A 22,545-nucleotide genomic window follows, 5' to 3' on the forward strand; every position below is an offset into this window, starting at 1 on the left:
GGTGGCTTCCTCCTGACTCAACCTGCTGGTTCGCAGAATTTTGCTTTGTAGTTCTTCCACGTGAGGCGGCTGTTCCCCAGCGGTTTGCCATCCTCAGCTGATGGCAACTGTCCTCCACTCCTTGTAGAAATCTCAGGCTACACCCAAGAATCACCATTTCCTGAGTGCTCAGAACGTTTAGGCTTCCTGCCCCCTGCCTTCTTGGTACAGGTGATTTGCCCAGGACCCCCTCCCCACTCAGAGATGATCCAAGGCCCAGCCAGCCTCTCTGGACAGACAGCATCCTGACCCATCCCAAGGGGGGTGGGGAAGAGCTGTGCCTTGAGCACAGGAAGATGGGAGCAGCTTCCTGGCCTATGAGTTTTGGGTACAGGAGCACAAGGGCTCCTTCTTCCAAACTTAAGGGGGTGATCCAACATTCGGGCTGATCGTATCCCTGAGTGACAGACATAGCAGTTGAGCTGGGTTGACATAACGTAGATCAGCTTCTCGAACTCTGTGAAGGCCAGCTTTTAACACTGTTTCACTTCACTGTGGGCTGTATTTGCAAAACACAATAAAAACCAATAACTAGAAAAAGATGAAATATAAGCACTGATCTTTGGATTTAGGCAAAATGTCTCTCAAATGGGTATAAAAATGTCTGAACACTGGACTTCTGTATTTATGCAATCATGAACCAAGTAACGAAGAGTTCCAGGCAGGCCCGGGGCATGGACCATACGTTAAGCAGCATTGATGTACACGGTTACCCGACACGGACATGTTTCCTATCGATGTTCAACCCATTCTCTGAGAGAACACAGGGTTTCCGACCTCTGCTCTGCTCATCTGAGGGCGGTCCAAGCACCTAGCTAAGTTCTACTGATTTCTGCGTGAGCACAGCACCACCTCCACTTGGTGGAGAGCTTCCGCAAATACGCACCAGCTCGCAACCCTCGCTGCTGGCAGGCTTTGCTCCACCGGGCTCGACCTTATGTCCTAACCCTCTCTTAACCCAGATCCCACCTGCCCTTCATGCAAACGCCCCTTCCTGCCCCCACTGCTCCCTTTCTTGCGCTCATTTTCAAGTTGGCCTACGAATTAATGTCAGTGGCTGAAAGCCCTGGTGGGCTCCCAAGGGCCTGCTGACCTATGGGGGCGCATCGCTCGCCCCACTCACCAGTGTCGTTGGGGTATTTGTCTCCCCTGGTGCACGTCCTCCCGTCGTCCTCCTGGATGTAACCCTCCCGGCATTCACAGCGGTAACTGCCCACGGTGTTGATGCACGTGTGCGCGCATAGCGTCTCGTTGCTGGTGGCACACTCGTCGATATCTGGGTTTGGACCAAAGGCAGAGAATGCTCCGTTTCAGAGAACACTCTTCCCACACAACAGGTGACACTCAGCGTGGCCCTCCCATGAAGGTCTGCAAAGGACCCTCTGCCAGCCTCGATCAGAGAAGGTGCTAGAAACACGAGCCAGCGTGCCCGGAGCGCCTCAGGCTGTGTTGCCACGGTGGCAAGCTGATCAGGGACGGGATCCGCCACTGCCAAGTCATGTGGCCTGGTGCAGGCGTTGCCAGCCTTCAAAATTCCCATCTATAAGACATGATAAGGTCGCCGGCCCGAAATACTTGGCTGGGCTCCTCAGAAGAGAAAATGAGTTGACAGAGAGCAACACACTTCGAAAAGCATGCATCAGAGCCATGATTTTCTGCAAGGACCCGAGCGGGCTGAGGGTTTTTATGCCCCCCCTCCCCCGCCCCCTTTATGGCTCTAGGTTCAGAGCGGCAAGATGGTGACCCAAGGTCAGTTAGGAATGGCTCCTTCCCGGTGAAGAGATGTAATGAAACCTGAGAAAAGCCACTTCTGGCGAAAGAAAATAGTCACGATGGATCTAATGGAGTTTTCTTCAGGAAATTTCGGTGTCATCAATGACCCAGATGGACCGCCCATGAGCTGTGGAAATGAGCCATGAGACCACCAAACAAGTTACCGGTCAGAGTCCACATAAACCGTGCACATCACAGACTTGCTCCCCTGTGGAATGGGGCAGAAATAAAACTGTTTCCCACCAGGGCAAGAGAGGGAGGCCTGGGTCTGTTTCCTGCTCACTGGTCGAAGACATCAGGTGGCAGCGTATGTATGTGTGTGGGGGGGGACATGATACTCAGTCCTGACCGTGTACATGTGGGAGGCAGATAGAGCTCAGCCCTGCACTTCAGGATGCGGACAACATTTCAGCTACTCTCTGGAACAGCGGCCCGGGGACCCCCCTCTGGCAGGCCCCCGGGGGCCCCCGGGAGTGTAGTCGTTCGGACGTTCCCCTGGTAGTACGCACTGTGTCACCTGTGGACTAAGTGCTTCAGCTGCATTCACCTCTGCAATTCCTCAGGCTGAACACCTTTCCTCACATACCTCTGCCCTACACCCAAGGGTGAAGTTGCCCCTACTGTCCAGAGGGAGGAGGAGGCTGAAAGGAGAGAAACAGATGGAATTCTTAACAGAATGCCAGTTTTGTGGATCCCCAAATGGGAAGCGCAGAGTACCGCAGCTACCACAAACTGGAAGAGCCCCCCGCGCCCGGACCTCAGAGAGACAGACTGGCGCACCATGCTCTCTGTAGGAGGCGCCATCGGTCCTGGGTTCAGGCACTTAGTGGCCTCAGTCCTCTTGTCAGTGTGGGGTGCCCCACAGGTGCCACTGGGGAGAAGCTAGGAGGTTAATATCTAGAACTTCTCTTCAATGGCGCTCTCTAGAGCTCCAGTTGGGACAGAGAAGGAGGGGCTGCTGATCACAGCTCGCTTATTCTCCACTTGGGACCATCTGCCTGGCTCCTCAGTTCATCCTCCAGGGGCTTCTCAAACTTACCTGTGCCTGGGGGTCACTAGAGACGTTTGTGTAAATGCAGATTTCTGGACCCACCCTCAGGCTCTAGAGGCAAGGCCAGGAATCTTTTCTAAAAACAAGAACCCCAGATGTTTCTGAGGCAGGTTAGCCATGGACTGACCACACTTGGAGACATGTGGCTCCAGGGGACAATTACCATCACCCTGTCTTAGAAACACAAAGAGGGCATGGCTGGACAGCCCAGCCAGTGAGGGGAGGACCCCGCCGGTGGCGAGGGCCGGTGCTGAGCTCGCTCAGCTGCAGTCCAGGTGGGGGGCTTCAGCTCCCTCTGACTCACTTCCAATCTGCCTGCCACATGGGCCCTTCCTCGTTCCCAGCCTCTCCGCCTTGCCTTCCGAGAGAACGTGGAGTCTCATGTTTCTGTGTTTTAATGTTTCTGCCCACTTATATTCTGTTTGACATTGTTCTCGTTTTCACTTGATAATGCTCCCCTTCTCCTGCTCTCAGATCTCACTGCCTATTAGGATCTGACTGGTACCAGCTCCATGAAGAATTCCTTGGCCGAGGTTGGTTTGATCAAGGCAGTGACGACTGGCATGATATTATCTGAGTACCGAGACATAAGGGAAGAAACAAAGGTCAAAGCAGCTCCGGGGAGCTGGCCCCACAGATGGAGAGTATCCAACAAAGGACAGAATCATGATCCCAGAAGCTGGGACATTAGCGTGTGCTGCCAACACACCCAGGCAGTAAGGTTTCTCGCGGTTCCGGTGTCTCTCCCGGTCGTACCGGAACCCTGGATAACAGGTGCACAGCACTCGGCCGAAGTTATCTGTGCACTGCTGTTCACAGGGAGCCTCGGCACACACGTCGTAATCTGAAAAAGACAAGGGTGAGCTCACATCAGCCACAGTCGTTCAGCACACAGGGGTGGTGACATGGGGCCCGGGTCTGGAACAGACCTCCTGGGCTGCACCCTGCTCGGGAATGGCGAAGGGTGGCTGGCTACGTTTAGAAGGGCATTAACCCTTTGGGCCATGGGCCACCTTTTAAAAGTACTATGTTGGGGAACTTGGTGCTCAGCCTGGCCCGTGGTTGAAGGCAAACATCCCCTGTGACTTTTCCCCGGGTCACCTTCCTCATCCGCTGGGGTCTGCCACTCATCTGGAAAGCAAAGATGCTCTGGATGCCCCAGCATAGCCCTGCAGCAGTACCTGCGGGCCTGGTCTGGGCTTTTTCACCAGCTGCGGTAGAGAGAGGGAATTCCTTCCAGATGAACACTAAAGAAAAGCCGGCCCTGGTGAGGGGCACGGGCACCATCGCATGAGTGCAACCGCTGGAAGTCACACAGGCTAGGAGGAGCGTGAGGGAGGCTCTGGAACAGAGCTGGTGTGAGTGATGCAGGGCTGGGGTGTGCGCGCGCGTGCGTGTGTGTGTGTGTGCATGCGTGTGTGTATCCTGCATGCTGAGGAGGGGCTTGGAGTGGCTGGAGATCTCTGGATGCCCTCTTACTTGAAAAGAATTAAAGCATCTCCTCCTCCCAGTCCTTACAAACTGATACTTAACAAGCCTCTGAAGGGACTTTGGCTCGGAGTCAGGAGCTCAGGCTGCACATTCACCTCCAGACTAGATCCAGCATCTCAATCACTGCGCTATCTTCCCTAGGTGCTGACAGATAAATGATCCTCGGATGTGGAGTAAACCCAGCTTTGCTCTGCCGCACAGGAAGGTGGAATGAGTGGGTTGGTCTGTTTTCAGCTCCGATGCAGGCGGGGGTCCATGGGGCAAGGATCATGCCATTCTCATGAGGACCTGCAAAGCTGCCCCTGCTAAATCTTTTCCCCTGTAATTGTGATGCCAAGTCTACTTTCCTGCCAGTCAAACATGGTTTCCTCAACTAAATATCACCTCTAGGCAGCCAGGGTTGTTGTTGTTGAAGACTTCATTTACTTGAGAGAGGGAGAGCACAGAGGGAGTGTGAAAGGGAGCAGCAGACTTCCTGCGGAGCAGGGAGCCCGATGTGGGGCTTGATCCCAGGACCCTGAGAGCATGACCTGAGCCGAAGGCAGACGCTTAGGTGCCCCTGGGCAGTCCAAGTTTTGTGCTCTATACTCTTCTCTTGCTCCCGTGTTCTGCCTTATTTGTGGAATGCCTACTCTGTCCCAGGCTAGGAGACATGCAGCATTATGGTGAAGAGTATGGGTTCCAGAGCCAGCGCTCCGAACTCTGCTACTGTCTGTGACCTCAGGTCCTTTAAGTCTCATCCTCTTACCTACAAAATAGGATTGACAGTAATAACGACTTTATGGTGCTTTTATGAAGGTTAACTTGGATGATGCCTTAAAGCACAATGCCCGACACACAGTAAAGCTTAACCTGCTCTTCTGCTGCCTTTATTACTAGGTCTTACTATTGTTTGGGTATCTGGCAAGGACGGTGTCCCTTGGAATAACTGGCACTACTTTCTTCCTACAGTTTATGCTCAATTAATAACTATTGAGCTAGAACAAATGAGATTATTCTATCACCTGGCATATCAAAATAATACAGCAGAGGGCTTGGCAAAGTAGATCCGGTTGGCAACCACTATTCCACTCTGCAGTGGTAGGGCAAAAGCAGCCATAGATAATACTTAAGTGCATGAGTATGGTTGTGTTTCAACAGAACTTTATTTACAAAAATATGCGGTGGGTCAGATTTGGCCATGGGTGGTTGACTTTTGACTTAGAGCAACAAATATGAGGCAGGAACACTCTTTTAAATTGCACCTTCTCCTCAGCACATTTGTTTAGAAATTCTAGTCTCTTTACTATCTGTGATGGTTAATTTTACGTGTCAGTGTGGCGAGGCCACAGTACCCAGATATTTGGTCAAGGACATTCTAAACGTTTCTGTGGAGATATTTGCTAAATGGGATCAACATTTAATTTGGAAGAGTCTGAATAAAGCAGATTGCCCTCCAAAATGTTGGTGGGCCCTTTCAATCAGTTGAAGGTCTTAATAGAAAAAAACACTTCCCCCAGGGAAGAGGGAATTTTGGTAGCAGACGACCTTTTGAGTCAAACTGTTAACTTGTTCCTGGGTTTCCAGCCTATCCTACGGACTTTTGATTTGCTAGTCTCCACAATCTTGTCAACTAACTCCTTTAAAGAAACCTCTCTCTGCTTCTCTCGACAATCCTAATGAATATACTATCTTTTCTGAATTTCTACATTTCTATGTTGCATTCTTGCTAATGGAAATCTTTATCACTATGGAGATCTTTAGTAAGAAGCCCACGCACACAGACTTATTCCCACAGACTGAAACACTTCAGTGTTCTAGGGACAGCAACAGAGGAGACTGCTAGTTAGGGCAAAGGTTATGTTAATCACAGGTGTCACAGGCCCCAATGAGGGTGAGGGGAGGCTACCTTTAGGCTCTGATGTTTGAAACCACAACACCTAACATTTCAAGAAATCCTAAGAATGTGGTATGCATGTAATGTGTTTTTATTTAGGCTGGGCAAGGTCTTTAGCTGGGTTCTTAAATCAACTGGCCTAAACTTAGTTTTCTTAGTATCTGCCAAATTGAAATATAAAGGACAGAGCTGCAGATGGAGAAAAGCTGGTTTATAAAAGAATGCAATTATTTTGATCTTTGTGGGTTTTTTCTCCCACCATGCTCTAACCAGCAGAATTGGCTGGCAGTGCGAATTTAGTCTCAGAGAGGCCCAAGGCCACATAAACCATCTTATGTGAAGTGATTTCCTAACCAGCCTTCCTAAAGCAGCTTTCTCAAAGGTCCCAGCTATGGCTTAGTGAACTCTTCCACCCTTTCACCGAAGAGAGCAATACGCAGGGGGGATTCATTCATTTCTAACTGAGACAAAGAAACTGCTATGAGATAATGCAACCTGAATTGGCTTGGCTGGGCTCCTGGTCCTCCGCAAAGGCCTGGCTTCTTGGGTGACAGTGAAGAAACCTATTTCTCATTACCCACCCACCTCTCCCCGGCCCCAGGCAAACTAATCTCACGCTCTCCAGACAGTTCTTAGTGTTCTCTGGATCAGCGCTGGGGTCCTTCGCAGCTCCCTTCCTCCTACCTGTCCAGGTCCTCGACAGCCTTCCTTGATCGGCTGGCTCCCCCTCCTTCCTGAGACCACCTCAGACTGCCCTGAGTTCTCTGTGCTCCGGGCCTGCTCCAGACACTTTCTGTTCTGAATGCCTCTACCACACATGTTGTGGTCATTATTAAGAACAACAGCAGGAACCACCGTTTATCAAGCACTTAATAAGAGCCAGCTTCTGTTCCAAGTACCTTACATGTGGTAAGATTCTTAAAACCACCATGAGTCAAGTACTAATACTTTCCCACAAAGACTAAGGTAGGATACTGAATCCTTGTGTCCTCTTGAAATTCACATGTTGAAATCCTAACCTCCAAGGTGATGGATGGTCTGAGAAGGTGGGGCCTTTGGGAGGGGCTTCTTAGATCCTGAGGACTCTGTCCTCATGAAGGGGCTTGGTGCATTTATAAAAGAAACCCCAGAGAGCTCTCTCGTCCCTTCTGCCATGAAAGGACAGAGCAAGAAGGTGGCTATCTATGAACCAGGAAGCTCCCACCAGGCATGGCATTTTCCGGGGTCTTGGTCTTGGACTTAGCCTCCAGAACTATAAAAGAAATAAACATTTGTGGTTTAAGCCACCCCAGACTATGGTATTTCTCTTATAGCAGCCAGAATGGACTAAGGCAATATGGGAAGTGTAATTAAAATTCAGGTCTCTTGGGATGCCTGGGTGGCTCAATTGGTTAAGCCTTGGCCATTGGCTCAGGTCATGATCCCAGGGTCCTGGGATCGAGTCCCACATTGGGCTCCCTGCTCAGCGGGGAGTCTGCTTCTCCCTCTGCCTGTCACTACCACCACCCCCCCGGCTTGTGCTCCCCCTCTCTCTGACAAATAAATAATAATAAAAATAAAATCTTTAAAAAAAATTCAGGTATCTCTGATTTCATGCTTGTCTATACCTGTCTCCCCAGCTTGAGGGTGTGGGCTTTGAGGGTTGGGCCCAGGTCTGACACTACTCTGTCTCCTCAGTGCTGGGCTGAGCACAGGGCTTGAAGGGGCTTTGAATTTAGCATATGAAAAGCTCAGAGAGAGGTGGGGAGGATGCTTGTGTTCTAACTGTGTATGACATGCTGATTAGGGAAATACAGCCTTTTGAGCTTAAAACCTGAAATACATGAGTACGGTTTGTATATATGGAAGATGCTCAATATATGTGTATAAGTTGTGTAATGATTTAGGTAGAGCATACTATACATGGAGCTAAACTGGCACTAGAAGAATTTAATGCCAAAAAAACCTGAAATTACACACAGGTAACCAACATACATCCTATATACACCTGAACTTTATAGACATCTAACGACTAGTCACAAACAAGGTGAAAAGACATAATCTTTTATATTACATACCTTCTGGGATGCATTGTCCAAGAACAAACTTATACCCTTTGCAGCATTTTTTCCTAAGAGACAAACAAAAATGTATTTTAAATGGGATGTTAGATTAAAAATATAATTCTTTTCAGTTACTGAATGACTTGTGCCCAGGGAAAAGTGAGGCCTAAGGGAAAGAAAGGGTTGTGTAGCTTTAAGGGAAGCAGAGATAAAACGGGGAAATATTATCAATAGCACATGGCCACATCTTCCAATAGCAGGATGCCCTTTTCATCACGGAATATATGTTTTCATATATTATTCAAGTTTTCACATTACATCCAACCAAGTTCCTCTCCTGCTTAAATATATGTAATTAATCCCTTGAATCCAATGAAGTGGATTAACGCAGAGACTTCAAGATAGTTAGATCAGATGATCGGAGGCCTCAGGATATAAAGGGACTTTGAGGCTGGTCAGGCCCCGCAGCCCACAAGCCAGGGATTCACCGACTTGCTAATTTTAACAATTAGCTAACAACTAGATAATTATAACATAATGATGGCTAATTATAATCATAATTAGATAGCTAATTATTAGTAAGACAGGCTGGGACCCAAGCATTCTGACTCCCATTTGAGTGCTTGCTTTATCCTGTACCACATAAGGTACTGAAAGGTATCTAAATTATCTGAATTTAAAAAACAGCAAACAAGCAGTTCATTCACTCATTCATTCATTTTGAGAGAGAGAGTTAAGAGAGCACGTGGGAGCAGGGCAGAGGGAGAGGGGGAGAGAGAGAATCTCAAGCAGACTCAAAGTTGAGCATGGAGCCCAATGCAGGACTCGATCTCACCACCCTGAGATCACGACCTGAGCCAAAATCAAGAATTGGACACTTAACCCACTGAGTCACCCAGGTGCCCCAACAACAGGCAATTCTAACAAAAATTTCCAAGACTTGTATCTCTGCCTGAGGTAGAGAAATGGTGCCATCAGTTCAAAATGTAAATCTCCACTGGAAATATTATGTGTCTGGTAAGGAGTTGTAAGCTCCTAACAGACCAATCCCCTACAGATAGCAACTATAAACTCTGGACAAAACAGAAGCAAACCACCACTTGGTAGGTCCTGGTGAGTAAAGAGAAGTGGGCAGGATTTAAGAGGAGAGTTGAAATTCTGAACAAGGGACCAACCTGGGCTAAGTTTCCTGCTTTTTAGGGCTTTAGCCTATCATGGTGCCCATCCCAGTTGCTATGTGGTGTGGAAAGCTAAAACACAGGGAACCCACAGGGAGTTTTGGCTCGATCAAATGGAGGACAAAGTTGGGGCAACCAGAGGCATGAAAAACTGAGGAAAACCCTGGAAAGGAGAGTGCTGGAAAAGGGGAGCCTTAAATTCTGGGTATAAATTCTCCCCAAGCTCTGGTAAGCCCTAACCCATGCGTGTGGGGAGCAGGCTCAAAACACCTCCGCTAAATGCAACACAGGTTGAAGGCCTGGGCTACCACCTACTGCCAGGCAGTTTTCACATTACATCCAACCAAGTTCCTCTCCTGCTTAAAGAGAAATATCAACATTCTGTGGATGAACTGAACAGGATCCAGGGTCTCCACGATGTAACTTGTACAAATGTGACCCATTCTCAAGGGAAAGACAATCAATGATGCCAACTCCAATTGCAGATGTTGGAATTATCAGACACAACGTTAAAGCAGCTGTTACAACTATGTTTGAAGATAGAAGGGAAAATACCCTTGTAATCAATGAAAAGGTAGGAAATCTAAGAGAAATAGAAACTATGAAAAGAACAAAATAGAAGAATTGGGAAATATATCAAATTAAAAAAAAAAAAACAAAAAAACCAGGGTGCCTGGGTGGCTCAGTTGGTTGGGTGACTGCCTTCAGCTCAGGTCATGATCCCGGAATCCTGGGATCGAGTCCCGTATCAGGCTCCCGGCTCAGCAGGGAGCCTGCTTCTCCCTCTGACCCCTTCCCTCTCGTGCTGTTTCTCTTTCTCTCTCTCTCTCTCAAATAAATAAAATCTTAAAAAAAACAAAAAACAAAAAACCATCTCACTGGATGGGTTTAACAACTGAACGGTGACAGGAATTAGTGAATTTGAAGATCTAAGCACAGGAATAAGCCAATTTAAAGAGAAAAAAATGATTAAAAAAATGCACTATACCTCAGGGACTGGTGGGACAATTTCAAAAGCTCTAACGTATGGTATTTGGAGTTCCAGAAGGTGGGGAGAGAGAAAACAGAACCAAAAATAAATTTGAAAAATGGTTGAAATATCCCAAGTTGATGGGGCGCCTGGGTGGCTCAGTTGGTTAAGTGTCTGCCTTTGGCTCAGGTCATGATCCCAGGGTCCTGGGATCAAGCTCCGGGTCAGGCTCTCTGCTCAGCAGGGAGCCTGTTTCTCCCCCCACCCCATGCTTGTGCTCTCTGCCTCTCTCTGAAATGAATAAATCTTAAAAGAAAAGATCCCTAGTGAAAAACAAATTTACAGACTAAAAATGTTCAGCAAACCTGAAATGGGTTAAATACACACGCGTAAAAAAAACATCTAGAGACATCACCGTCCTCCTGCCGAAAACTAAAGAGAAAAATCTTGAAAGCAGGCGGAGAGAATGTGCACATCTATAAGAGTGTGGCCATGCGCAGCTCATCAAAAGCGATGGTAACCAGAAAGAGTGGTAGGACATCTTTTAAGTGCTGAGAAAAACCAGGCTGTCAACCCAGAATCCTATATCCGGTGAAAATACCCTTCAAGAACGAAGATGAAATAAAGATGTTTCAGATTAAAGAAAACCAAGCATTCATCACCAGCAGAGCTGGGTAATGACAAATACTAAAGGGAGCTCTTCAGAATATAAACGACAGGGTACTGGGGGGAACTTGGATCTTTAGGAAGGAATGAAATGCCTCCTGCATGATGTATCTGGGTACATATAAAAGGCTATTTTTTCATGCTTAGTTATTTTAAGGCAAAAATTATACACTGTCTTGCAGGATTCATAATGCAAGTAAATGCAACAAAGAGAACTGCAGAATTAAAAAAATGGCAGGGCTGTAAATGGACCTACATGGTCACAAAATGTCTACACTGTGTGTGAAAGTATACAACACTGACATTTCCACCACAGCACACATTCCCCTTTGTTCTCCATCTCTCCAGCCTCCGTTACTCTTCCCTTCCCTCCCATTCTCTCCCAGCTGGGTTCCTGGTAAGCTTCCTTTGACCACTTCCAAAATTAGTATGCTAATTCAGAGGCCAAGAATTAACCTGGGTGTGGTGAATTTGCAAATCTCCAAAATATAGCCCAAGATCTTTTGCATTGATTATAAAGGTTAAACTATCATTTAAAAAAATGATTTCTTTGTAACAGTAAGAGAAATCACATTCAAGGTTGCTCCCATCAAAATATCATTCTCAATCATTTGTATCTGGACATGCTTTTTAGGTTAAATATGGTCCAGCGACTGGGAAGTGCACATCACCTGCAGTCTATTGATGCCGCCACGTGTGTGAGCATATCATTTGTATGTTGAAGTGAATACGGGGGCAGAAACCACAGATCTGGGAAATTAGGCATTATCTGAGTCCTAAAGCAAATTCCCACCTTTGTCAAATGGTCCGAACCTTCCACCAGGTTAGACAAAGACTTCTAAGAAAAATATGATACACTTAAATGCATGTTTTCCATCACATTTCAGTGAGACAATAATTTAACAACATTACTTTCTACTTTTACAAATTATTGGTCAATTTTATTTATTTATTTTTAAAGATTTTATTTATTCATGAGAGACAGAGGGAGAGGGAGAGAGAGAGAGAGAAGCAAAAGGAGAAGCAGGCTCCCAAGGAGCAGGGAGCCCGATGTGGGACTCGATCCCAGGACCCTGGGATCATGACCTGAGCCGAAGGCAGACGCTTAACCATCTGAGCCACCCAGGCGCCCAATTTTATTTATTTTTTTAAGATTTTGTTTTTAAGTAATCGCCACACCCAACATGGGACTTGAACTTACAACCCTAAGATCAAGAGTTGCATGCTCTCCCAGTGAACCAGCCAGGGGCCCGTCAAATCAGTCTTTGTAGACTGGTCTGCTAGGCGGGTTCAACTCACAGGAGAAACTTCAGCAATCTCTTCCTAAAACTTTTTTTTTTTTTAAGACTTTATTTATTTGAGACAGAGAGAACACGTGAGAGAGAGCGCATGAGCAGGGGTGGGGCACAGGGAGAAGCAGACTCCTCGCTGAGCAGGGAGCCTGACGCGAGGCTCGAGCCCAGGACTTTGGGCTCATGACTGAGCCGAAGGCAGATGCTTAACCAACTGAGCCACCCAGTTGCCCCTCTTCCTAAAACTTTTAAAATTTACAAGAATTTTATTAAATCCATTTATAAACTTTATATAAAATGTATTAAAAATGTATACAATTTACAAATATCACATCTGGTAAGAGAACATTCTGAGGCCCAACTGGGTACAGGACAGCCTCATTTCTCCCTGCAACATTTCTCATGTGCAATCCAGCTGTGGTGGACAATCTTACTTCAAAAGCATAAGTGGGCTTCCATTATAAAAACTGGTGGCATCTGGGATGTTCCTGAATCAGACTGGACTGAAATAACTACAGGTCCCCTCCCCTGCAAAGGACACATTTGACAATCTGTATGTGTACACTCAGTATAGGTTATTTTGAATCTTTCCTCAGCCTATTTTATGGTTCGTGTGTGTGTGTGTGTGTGTGTGTGTGTGTGTGATTTACTGCTATGAACGATGTCTGGCAATGTCCAGAGTTTTCCAATTAGACATAATTTCCCAACATCTCCAACTGATTTATAATTTTACATGACAAGGGAAGCCCCTGGGGTAGAAACTTATGATTATTATTTCTAACAGAGGTAGAGGTCTACCTTTACATTCTGTGAAACTTACACTGTCTAGTTTTTCATGGTTTAAGAAAGTCCAAGTTCCTAACAACCAGAAAGAAAACTGCTTAATAGGGTATTCATTAAAATTTTACAGCTCTTACTTACTGTATTACTTGAAGCTGTCCTACAGAAAACTGTAAGAGGAAGAACAGTGCCCTATATTATCTGAAACTCAAGCAAATCACAAGAAAGTTGGATGGAGGGGAAACATGTGTTTTTGATACATCTTAAGTACAACAGCACATTTAAACATATGGTTCTATTTCTATTTAAATAGCGCACCTAACGTACAGCTGCTGAGAAGTTTGATGCCATTTCAAAGTTCATGCACGTGGATGCAACCCTTACAACAATCTCTCTTTCTACATCCAAGACATCATATGTGGGCTTTCTGATCTTCTTGAGCATTGCAAAGGCTTGGGATTGTCCATTTAGGGGAGCCCAAAGTAACGTGTCATTTGCCTTTTTACGAAATTAAATAACATAGTGATTTGATATGCTTTCAAAAGACTACGGAGCTCTATCAGGAGAAGATCTAAGCTTCAGAATGGCCATGCTTCATTTAAATACCTGCTCAGCTAAGAATTAACTTCTCCTCCTTGGCTGTTTTTTTCTTTAATTGCATACCTAACGCCATCTCTCTGCTAAAAAGAAGGAGATCTGAGATTCCACTGTACCCGCCTGCTTCTCTAGAGTTCCTGGGAAGACAGCATTATTTTGCATGTTAAACACCCATCCAACATAAACCATTTAAAATAAACAATGAAATATTCCAAAGTATAAAAAAATAAACACTGGCCGCACATGTCATGCCATTTCAAAGATTACTTACAACATAATTTACGTATAACGAAGTCAAGATAGCCAAAGTGAAATCTCCTTCTCGTTATGCAAGCAAGGCACTCGTTAGACCGAACTACAAACATGGCTGTGTGGTTTTTTTATCTTTAAGAAAAACAAATGAAGATGGGAAAAGCTCATGTGGATTCTGGGGAGACGGTCCTTCTTAATCCACTTCATGTGTCATAGCTTGGTTTTCCAAATGCAAATGCTTTTCTCGTTTCTTGGCGAGGGGAAGTGGTGATCAGGGGTGGTGGTTACATAGAAAGGGCAACATCTGCTCATCAGGAAAGTCTGTGGAGGCTTCCCCTGAGTGCCCCGGAGCATGAACACACATACAAAATCATAAATAAAAACAGTGGAGCCAGAGATATATCCCAGCAACCAAGTGTATGAGAGAGCTTTTGGAAGGAAAAACGGAATTGGGAAAATGAAGATGATAGAAATGCCGTCTGTCTGCTGTTAGCCGATGGTAGAAAAGAATTTTTTTTAAAGATTTTATTTATTTATTTGAGAGAGAGAATGAGAGATAGAGAGCATGAGAGGGAAGAGGGTCAGAGGGAGAAGCAGACTCCCTGCTGAGCAAGGAGCCCGATGTGGGACTCGATCCCGGGACTCCAGGATCATGACCTGAGCCGAAGGCAGTCGCTCAACCAACTGAGCCACCCAGGCGCCCAAGAATTTTTTTTTTAAATTTTCTATAGATTTAGAGGACAAGGAGGGATCATGAAAGGTCAAGTGAGTTATAAGGCAAGAAATATTTCAACACTTGCTCCACAATAGTAAATTTTCCTAAGATTTATTTGGGGTTTCCTTTGCAGAGCTGTCTAGATATGCACCAGATGGATCAGATTTTTTTTTTTTTAATGAGAGAAAGAACCACACTTTTTAGAGTATTTTACGGTTCTTTGTGCCAAGCTACGCGCAGTGGATGGAGCAATGGCTTTGGGGTCAAGCAATCTGGTTTACAATTCTGGCTCTGTCATTTAAAGACCTTGCGACGTGACCTTGGGCTCATCTCTTAAACTCGCTGAGTTTCAGATTCCTCATGGATAAAACATGAGTAATAATATTTGCTTTGCAGAATTATCACAAGGATTACAGATAATAAAGGTACCTAGCACAGGGCCTGGCTTAGGGTCAGAATAGTGTCCTAGCTACAGCTTTATGAACACATCAAGAAAATAGCAAAAGCTGTTCTTCCCAGATGCCTTCACCTTATGACTTATCTCTTCCTTCCACTTCCTATTCAATGGCTGATACGTTCTTCCAAAAACAAGAGAGATGGGGAAGGGGAGAAAGGAAGGAGGGAGAAAAGTTTTGATTTTAAGATGATGGAAAAGTAGTATTTTTGGCCTCTTCTTTCACAAGTTAACCCCAAATAATGGGAATAAGAAATAAAAATGCAAGGTCAAAATCCATGGATTAGGAATATAATTCTAATATGGAGTCTAATAGGAATGTGGCCAGTAGATGGGAGAATGGGAAGTGATTTTTTCTGAAGATTTTATTTATTTGTCAGAATAAGACAGTGAGTGAGCAAGCGTGCTCGCATAAGCAGGGGGAGGGGCAGAGAGAGAAGCAGACTTCCTGCTGAGCAAGGAGCCCAACGCAGGACTTGATCTCAGAACCCTGGGATCATGACCTGAGCCGAAAGCAGATGCTTAACTGAGTGAGCCACCCAGTTCCCTGGGAAGTGATTTTGCAGAATGGCGTAACTTCAAACCTACGAGCATCCACAGGGGGTTATGGAGAAGCCAACACCCTGCAGCACCTCAGCCAGGCTTAGGAATCGCACACACCAGGCACCGAGGAAAGGGGAGGCCAGAAGAGAGCAAGACAATCTCAAAGTCTGGTGAGAAGCTGGACTTCCTGCCCTGCCCCCCCCACCCCCCACCCCCAGGCACCCTTTGTCAGCTACCCTTCATCTACCACTGCAAATGGCAGAAGGTACAGTCTTTGGGGAAACGTGCACCCGAGAAGCTCAAGACTGTCACATCAAGCAGGAGGCCCCTGGGGGACTTGCCCACGAGCAGATAATCCTGCCCAGGCACACAGAATTTCCAAACATTTTTAAAGAACCCCTTCAATGGAATATCTCATTCCAAAACAACGAAAGCCTCCCCATGATGGTTTCTGAAGGCCAGCTGATGGCAGCTTCCCCACATCCCCAGTTAGTCCATTCTAATTGAAGAGATACAAGGCCGGGAAAATGCAGAGACCAGTACGCACGGTCTCTTTCCACCACCTAATCCTGCCGTGGCATACCAGACGAGGTGGTCTATGAGAGACTCTTGCCAGGAACAACAGAGCCCACGAAACCCTTGGGACTACATTAAAGGCCTGAGGATGGATGGATGGATGAATTGATTGATCTTTAAAGATTTTACTCATTTATTTGAGAGAGCACGAGCAGGGGAAGGAGCAGAGGGAGAGGGACAAGTAGACTCCGCACTGAGCGCAGAGCCCAAGTTGGGGCTTGATTTCATGACCTGAGCTGAAATCAAGAGTCAGTTGCTTTTTTTTTTTTTTTTTTTAAGATTTTATTTGACAGAGAGAGACACAGCGAGAGAGGGAACACAAACGGGGAGAGGGAGAAGCAGGCTTCCCGCGGAGCAGGGAGCCCGATGCGGGGCTCGATCCCAGGACCCTGGGATCATGACCTGAGCCGAAGGCAGACGCCTAACGACTGAGCCACCCAGGCGCCCCAAGAGTCAGTTGCTTAACCGCCTGAGACACATAGGTGTCCCTGAAGGCCTGAGGATTTAAAAGTGGTCCTGAATTTCTTTGTAAAACTCCTTAGAGTGAGGAAGCTTTCCTCTCTTTCAACCTTCTTCTCGTGCCAAAACTTTTATTGAGTTTTGCATGACTTCACATGACCTACTAGAACTACTTTTATACCAGATGCCCTGAGAACAGAACCCAGTAAAATGACTCGCCTCCCATCTAGGCATGCTTGGTTCCAGCCCTTTAACCAGAAAGCGTTTTCTCCCAGGCAAATTGAGTAAGATCACGGTTACTACAGCAATCAGTGAAGGTAAAAAATAAAAGGGGGGGGGGAACAAACCTATTTATTCATCTACATATAAGCTTGTTCGTGCCAAATCTCAGTGACAATATGAAGGGAATCATAAGGAGTATGTTACGTGTAATGTGCTTTCATATGCACAATTATACTAATGGTCAAGATCAAAGGTGGAAAACAGCATAGCAGTTCCTCAACAATTTAAACACAAAGTAACAACACGATCCCACAATTCTGAGTATATACCAGAAAGAAGTGAAAGCAAAGTCAAAACAGGTATTGGTCCACAGCAGCACCATTCACAATAGCCAAAGGTACAAACACCCCAGATGTCCGTTGACAGATGAATGAAGAAAGACAAATGTGATGCACTCACACACATGACGGAATATTATTCATCCTTTAAAGGATGTTCTGACACGTGCTACAATATGGATGGAACTTGAAAACGTTACGCTAAGTGAAATCACACAAAGGAACAAATTTTGTGTGACTCCACTTATAGGAGGTACCTCAAGTGGTCAAATTCATAAGCAGAAAGTAGAAAGGTGGTAGCCAGGGGCTGGGTGGGGAGGGAATGGGGAATGGGGAGTTGTGGGTAAATGGGTACACAGTGTTCGGGAGAATGAGAAAGTTCTGGAGATGGATGGTGACGGTTGCACCACAATGTCAACATGCATAATGCTACTACACACCTAAAAATGGATAATATGGTAAATTTTATGTTGTGTATTTTACCAAACATACACAAAAAAATTACATGAGGGGGCGCCTGGGTGGCTCAGTCGTTAAGCGTCTGCCTTCGGCTCAGGTCATGATCCCGGGGTCCTGGGATCGAGCCCCACATCGGGCTCCCTGCTCAGCGGGGAGCCTGCTTCTCCCTCTCCCACTCCCCCTGCTTGTGTTCCCTCTCTCTCTTGCTGTGTCTCTGTCAAATAAATAAATAAAATCTTAAAAAAAAAATCAAATGAGGAGAGAATGCTGTTGAAGTCATACTTCTAGCCAGTAACTCCCTGGGCACGGTATCATCTGGGTTTTAGTTCTCTGAATTACTGAAACACTTTTTTTTTTTTTTTTAAAGGTACGTGAGGGTTATTCTTAGATGGGGCTGAGATAACAACCAGAAAGCATTGATCCCTACAAGGCTTCAAGTGGTGATAATCTATTCCTTCCACAAACGTTCATCACACACCTCCCAGGAAGACAGAAGAGCTGGTGGTTAGGGTCTTGGCCCTGGGGGATGTACCTCCCAGGTTTGAATCTAGGCTCTGCTGCTTTCCAGGTGTGGGACCTAGACAAGTGACTTAAAGTCCCCCTAGCTTGATTTCCTCATCTGTAAAATGGGGTAGTAATAGTACCCACGTCATTGGCTTGCTGTGAGGGGTCAAGGCGTGAAGATGTGCATGCAGAGCTTAGGATGGTGCTCTGTACCTACATCGAACAGAAAACGTAGAAGGAAATGGGCTGGTTTTCCTGTTGTGTCCCCCGTCCAGTGCTCACCTTCAGGGACGCTGGAGTGTTTTAGAGGAGGGGGCATCAGGAAGTGAGCAGCTGGGCCACAGTCTGACTGCCCATCGCCCTGGCTTTCAGGCAGACGCCGTCTGGGCTGACTGACTGCAGTACAAAAGCCGGTGACTTGGCCATTTCGTTTCCACGGTCGCTCCGGCACAAGGATCGTTTTATCGGCTAGCAGGAGAAGAGAAACCCTCTCAGGCTACTAACGTGTGAGATATGTTTTCATCAAAAAAAGTTTAGGTTGGGTACTCACGGATCTCTCTATGTGGGTAAGACGAAAAATGCTCCTTGTGGATTTTTTTTTTTTTTTGAGATAAAATTGACTTATAACTTTAGACCAGTTTCAGGTGCACAACATATTGATTTGATATTTGTAGACACTGTGAAATCACTACAGTAAATCTGGTTCTTTACTTTTTTTTTTTTTCATTTTCCTGCAATGAGCAGGTACTGATTTTTTTTAATAAGAGAAAATAAAGGAAATAAGAAACTAAAGGGATCTTTAGGGATTTTTCAAGGGTGTTTTGGTACATTTCTAAGGCCAGGCTTGGCAATGGCTTTGGAAGCTGGTAAAGAAGTAACATTGGCGAGCACATCTGAGAATAGGGCATACAGTCATCCATCATGGTTTACTTCACCCAGAGACTCCTCAGGATTGACATTTTGGACAAACTTGACCAACTAGGTTTCAACCAATCTGCTTTTGACCAAGTCACTGGGAACGAATATATGGCATTTATTAAGAGATTGCTTCTGGGACTGAGTGTATCATTTAGAGGGATGTTCGTTTTTGTTTTTTTGTTTTTTATCAGAAAACTGGTTTAAGAGCGGTTTGCCTTAGAAAGGATTTTAATAGAACCATTTCCCCCATTCAGGAGACATGTTTAAGCCAATGCATCTCTGCTGACGTTTATTCCCATAGCTGCTAATTTTCAGAAGCACCGAGAACTGTGAATCGTGTCTCACTTTGTGGGTCATTGTCCGTGGACAGGGCGTGGAAAGTGGAGACTATTCCTTGCAACATAGTTCACCCTATGCAGTGACACCGTGGGGCCAGAGCCCTAGTCATTGCTGTGTTTTTATTCTATCGACACTCCAACCATCATCCTAAGAACACCTGAATTTTTTTTTTTTTTTTAAGATTTATTTGAGAGACAGAAATATGAGTGGGAAGGAAGGGTGGGGGGAGGAGTACAGAGAGAGGGAGAAGCAGGGAGCCCGATGCGGGGCTCAATCCCAGGACCCCAAGATCATGACCTGAGCTGAAGGCAGTCGCTTCTCTAAGTCACCCAGGTGACCCTGCCTGAATGGTTATTAATAATCTGCTAAATGGCATTTATCAAGAAAATATGTTCAAGCACCGAATTGCTCACGATAAACCAAACAATACAAGTCATCCATGGTTACCAAAGCATCCTCAAGTTCCTGACTGCTTCTCTGCCTTCTCCTCCCACTCCGGGCTTCCCCTGCAGCTCAGCTAGCATTTCCTCCTGCTCTCTCTCCTTCAAAGGGTGCATTCAGCTTCAGGATTTCAACTCTGACCTTTCTTAAGACTCCTAAACTGCAAACTCCCGTGCACCCATGTTGTATTCATTTTGCTTGCCCTGTATCTTCCAGATTTCCTGCAATGATTGGGTATTAACTGCTGTAGTGAGAACGTGTTATATTTTAAAATAGAAAATTAACGTCTCACCGACAAACTGGCGTAGAAGAGTATCCTTGATGGGGCCAGAGCTTGACAAGAACAAGCCTGTTTTTAAATATTGCCTCCTATTTTTCTCCCTAGTAAGAGACCCAGATGACCCAAAACAGCTGCACTTCCAAAGGTCATTACTGCGGTAGAGATAGCCAGCGGTTTCTCCTTATCTACTTCCTTTTCTTTTCTATTGTAACAAAAGCCCAAATTATAGCTGGGTACGTAAACACCCAGAAATAAAGGAAGCATTCCCCAGCACTCACCCACCAGGTACTGCCTTGTGAATAAGCCGGGCAACAGGATGTGAGTAGCCGTGATCTGTGCGACTCTCAGGTGCCACCCTTACATGGAAGGGGGAACATAATCTCTCCCTTTCACCTTCCCGTGAGTAGGAGCATGAACACGGTAGTGTGCTATCTTGGACCTTAGCGATGGGTGGCTCAACATACAAGAAGCTCAATGATGCTGTCCAGCCACCATATGAATTAAGGACTCGGGACGGTTTTATGTAAGAGAAACTTCCACCTTGTTTAAGCTGTTATTTTTGGTTTCAGCTTTAGGAGCCTAATACACCCCAAAAGCTAAAATAACTGAAGGAAATGGATCTATGGGAGCAAGGCTACTGGAATGAGAGCTTAGTAAGACATAAGGGGGCCTGGAGAAGACCCAGCCTTTTATTCTGCTCCAGGAACAACTGTGCATGGAGCCTTGAGGCTTGGGAAATACTGACCCTTGAAATGTGAATGTCTGGAGCCATCCTTGCAAATTAACCAAAGCTAGAGACCTCTCGGTTTTGACAGGGCTACGATTCTCCTTTCTGCACAGTGGGCAGACTTTCATTGGCACTCAGCCGCCTTCCCTGCATTTCACCTTGTAAATGAGGCATCTCCAGGGAGCTCTCAGCACAGGAAACATCTAACAACAATTTCCCGATTCAGATTTTTGCCCAGGGGTCAGTCACCTGAGAATCAAATGAGGAAGTCTTAAAGTAGATGGCTTTACTTGTAATGACTTTCAAGACGGAGGGGACCCGATCTGAGATCTTCTTTGTTACATTAATTACTCATGTGACACATTCCTCACATGCACCAAACTCATGGAAAATGAAATACAATGGACATTAATTCAGGTCTAACTTTATACATTACTGAAAGTGGGATTTCTACCTCTAAATCAGTTACAGATGAGAGCAGGAGTCTTCTACTTTACAAACTGAATTATATAATGATCCAGCATTGCAGTAAAAACTTCAGATTAGCTAACAACTGGAAGCATTACAGTTGACTTAATTCAACTAGCACTTAGTTGAGAGCTTCCTCTATGCCAAGCCAAGCATTTTCCATAGATTACTTAATTAAATTCGCATAACCACACTTTTTACAGATGGGAAAACTAAAGCACAGAATGCTTAAGTAACTTTGTTCAAATTAGTAGCTGAGCTGGACACGAATCCAAGCTGCAGGATTCGAGAGGCCACCTCTTCCTGGAACTGGGTGTTACCGGAGATAACAGCGATGAGTAAGATTTGCATGTGGCCCTTGAACACAGTCTGCGAGAAATACATATTCACAGTTCCCAAGAACACAAGATGGGGCATTAACAGCATCGTGACAGAAGTACACTGTGTCTTCTCAGTACAGATGGAAAGAGTCGTAACTCAACGTCAGAGGCTACAGAAATGTGTGGCCCACGGGAGTTGCTCCTGCCCCAGAAAAATATGTCTGGGCCCAGACAAAGGGGCCCTCACCCTCCCTATACACCAGCCTCGTCTCTCTAGCTTGGCCCCAAATCCAGTTTCCCTGTCTTGCAATCTCAGTTTCCCTCTGGGGAAAAAAATTGCCTGCCCTTGATTGAGGATGGAGACCACTTTCAGGATAAGCCCCCCAAGCCTGAAACTCATGGAATCTGAGTCAGAGAGTCACAGTACAGGCCCAGAGGAAGGGCCCCCGAGATATTTTTGGCAAGAAATTAAGACAGTGTAAATGGGGTAGTGGAATGGAACAATGAGGATGGACTTTAAAGAAATTTTGGAGGCAGAATCCATAGGATTTCCTAACACATGGCACGTAGAGAACAAGAAAAACAGAGACGTCAAAGACTAGAGAATTCTCTCAGCTGAGCTGTCTGGAGGATGAGGTCACCATTAACTAGTGCAGGTTAAGCGGGAAAAGAGCTAAATACAAAGGATTTTTATGGCATAAATTTGGGGATGATAGAAAGTTTTAATTACCCTCGGTTTGGACATAGTGTTTAGGATAGTTGAGGCCTCAGGCAA

The 22,545-nt window shown here is 45.7% G+C and overlaps 1 protein-coding gene across 4 annotated transcripts in view; it reads right to left on the minus strand.

Annotated features, from left to right (window-relative positions):
• The window catches only part of CCBE1 (collagen and calcium binding EGF domains 1), a 251,099-nt gene that overhangs the window by 44,576 nt on the left and 183,978 nt on the right, over positions 1–22,545 (minus strand). For all 4 annotated transcript variants that reach the window (XR_003516825.2, XR_003516824.1, XM_027575460.1 and 1 more), the window contains exons 3-5: positions 8,288–8,340; positions 3,573–3,707; positions 1,163–1,315 (exon numbers count right to left, since the gene is read on the minus strand). Coding sequence is in view for 2 of the 4 variants with exons in the window: in XM_027575460.1 (XP_027431261.1) it covers positions 1,163–1,315; positions 3,573–3,707; positions 8,288–8,340 (341 nt within the window). In the remaining 2 variants the exon portion in view is untranslated. The remainder of the gene's footprint in view (positions 1–1,162; positions 1,316–3,572; positions 3,708–8,287; positions 8,341–22,545) is intronic.

This window comes from Zalophus californianus, chromosome 14, assembly GCF_009762305.2.
Source record: "Zalophus californianus isolate mZalCal1 chromosome 14, mZalCal1.pri.v2, whole genome shotgun sequence".
Taxonomy (NCBI): domain Eukaryota; kingdom Metazoa; phylum Chordata; class Mammalia; order Carnivora; family Otariidae; genus Zalophus; species Zalophus californianus.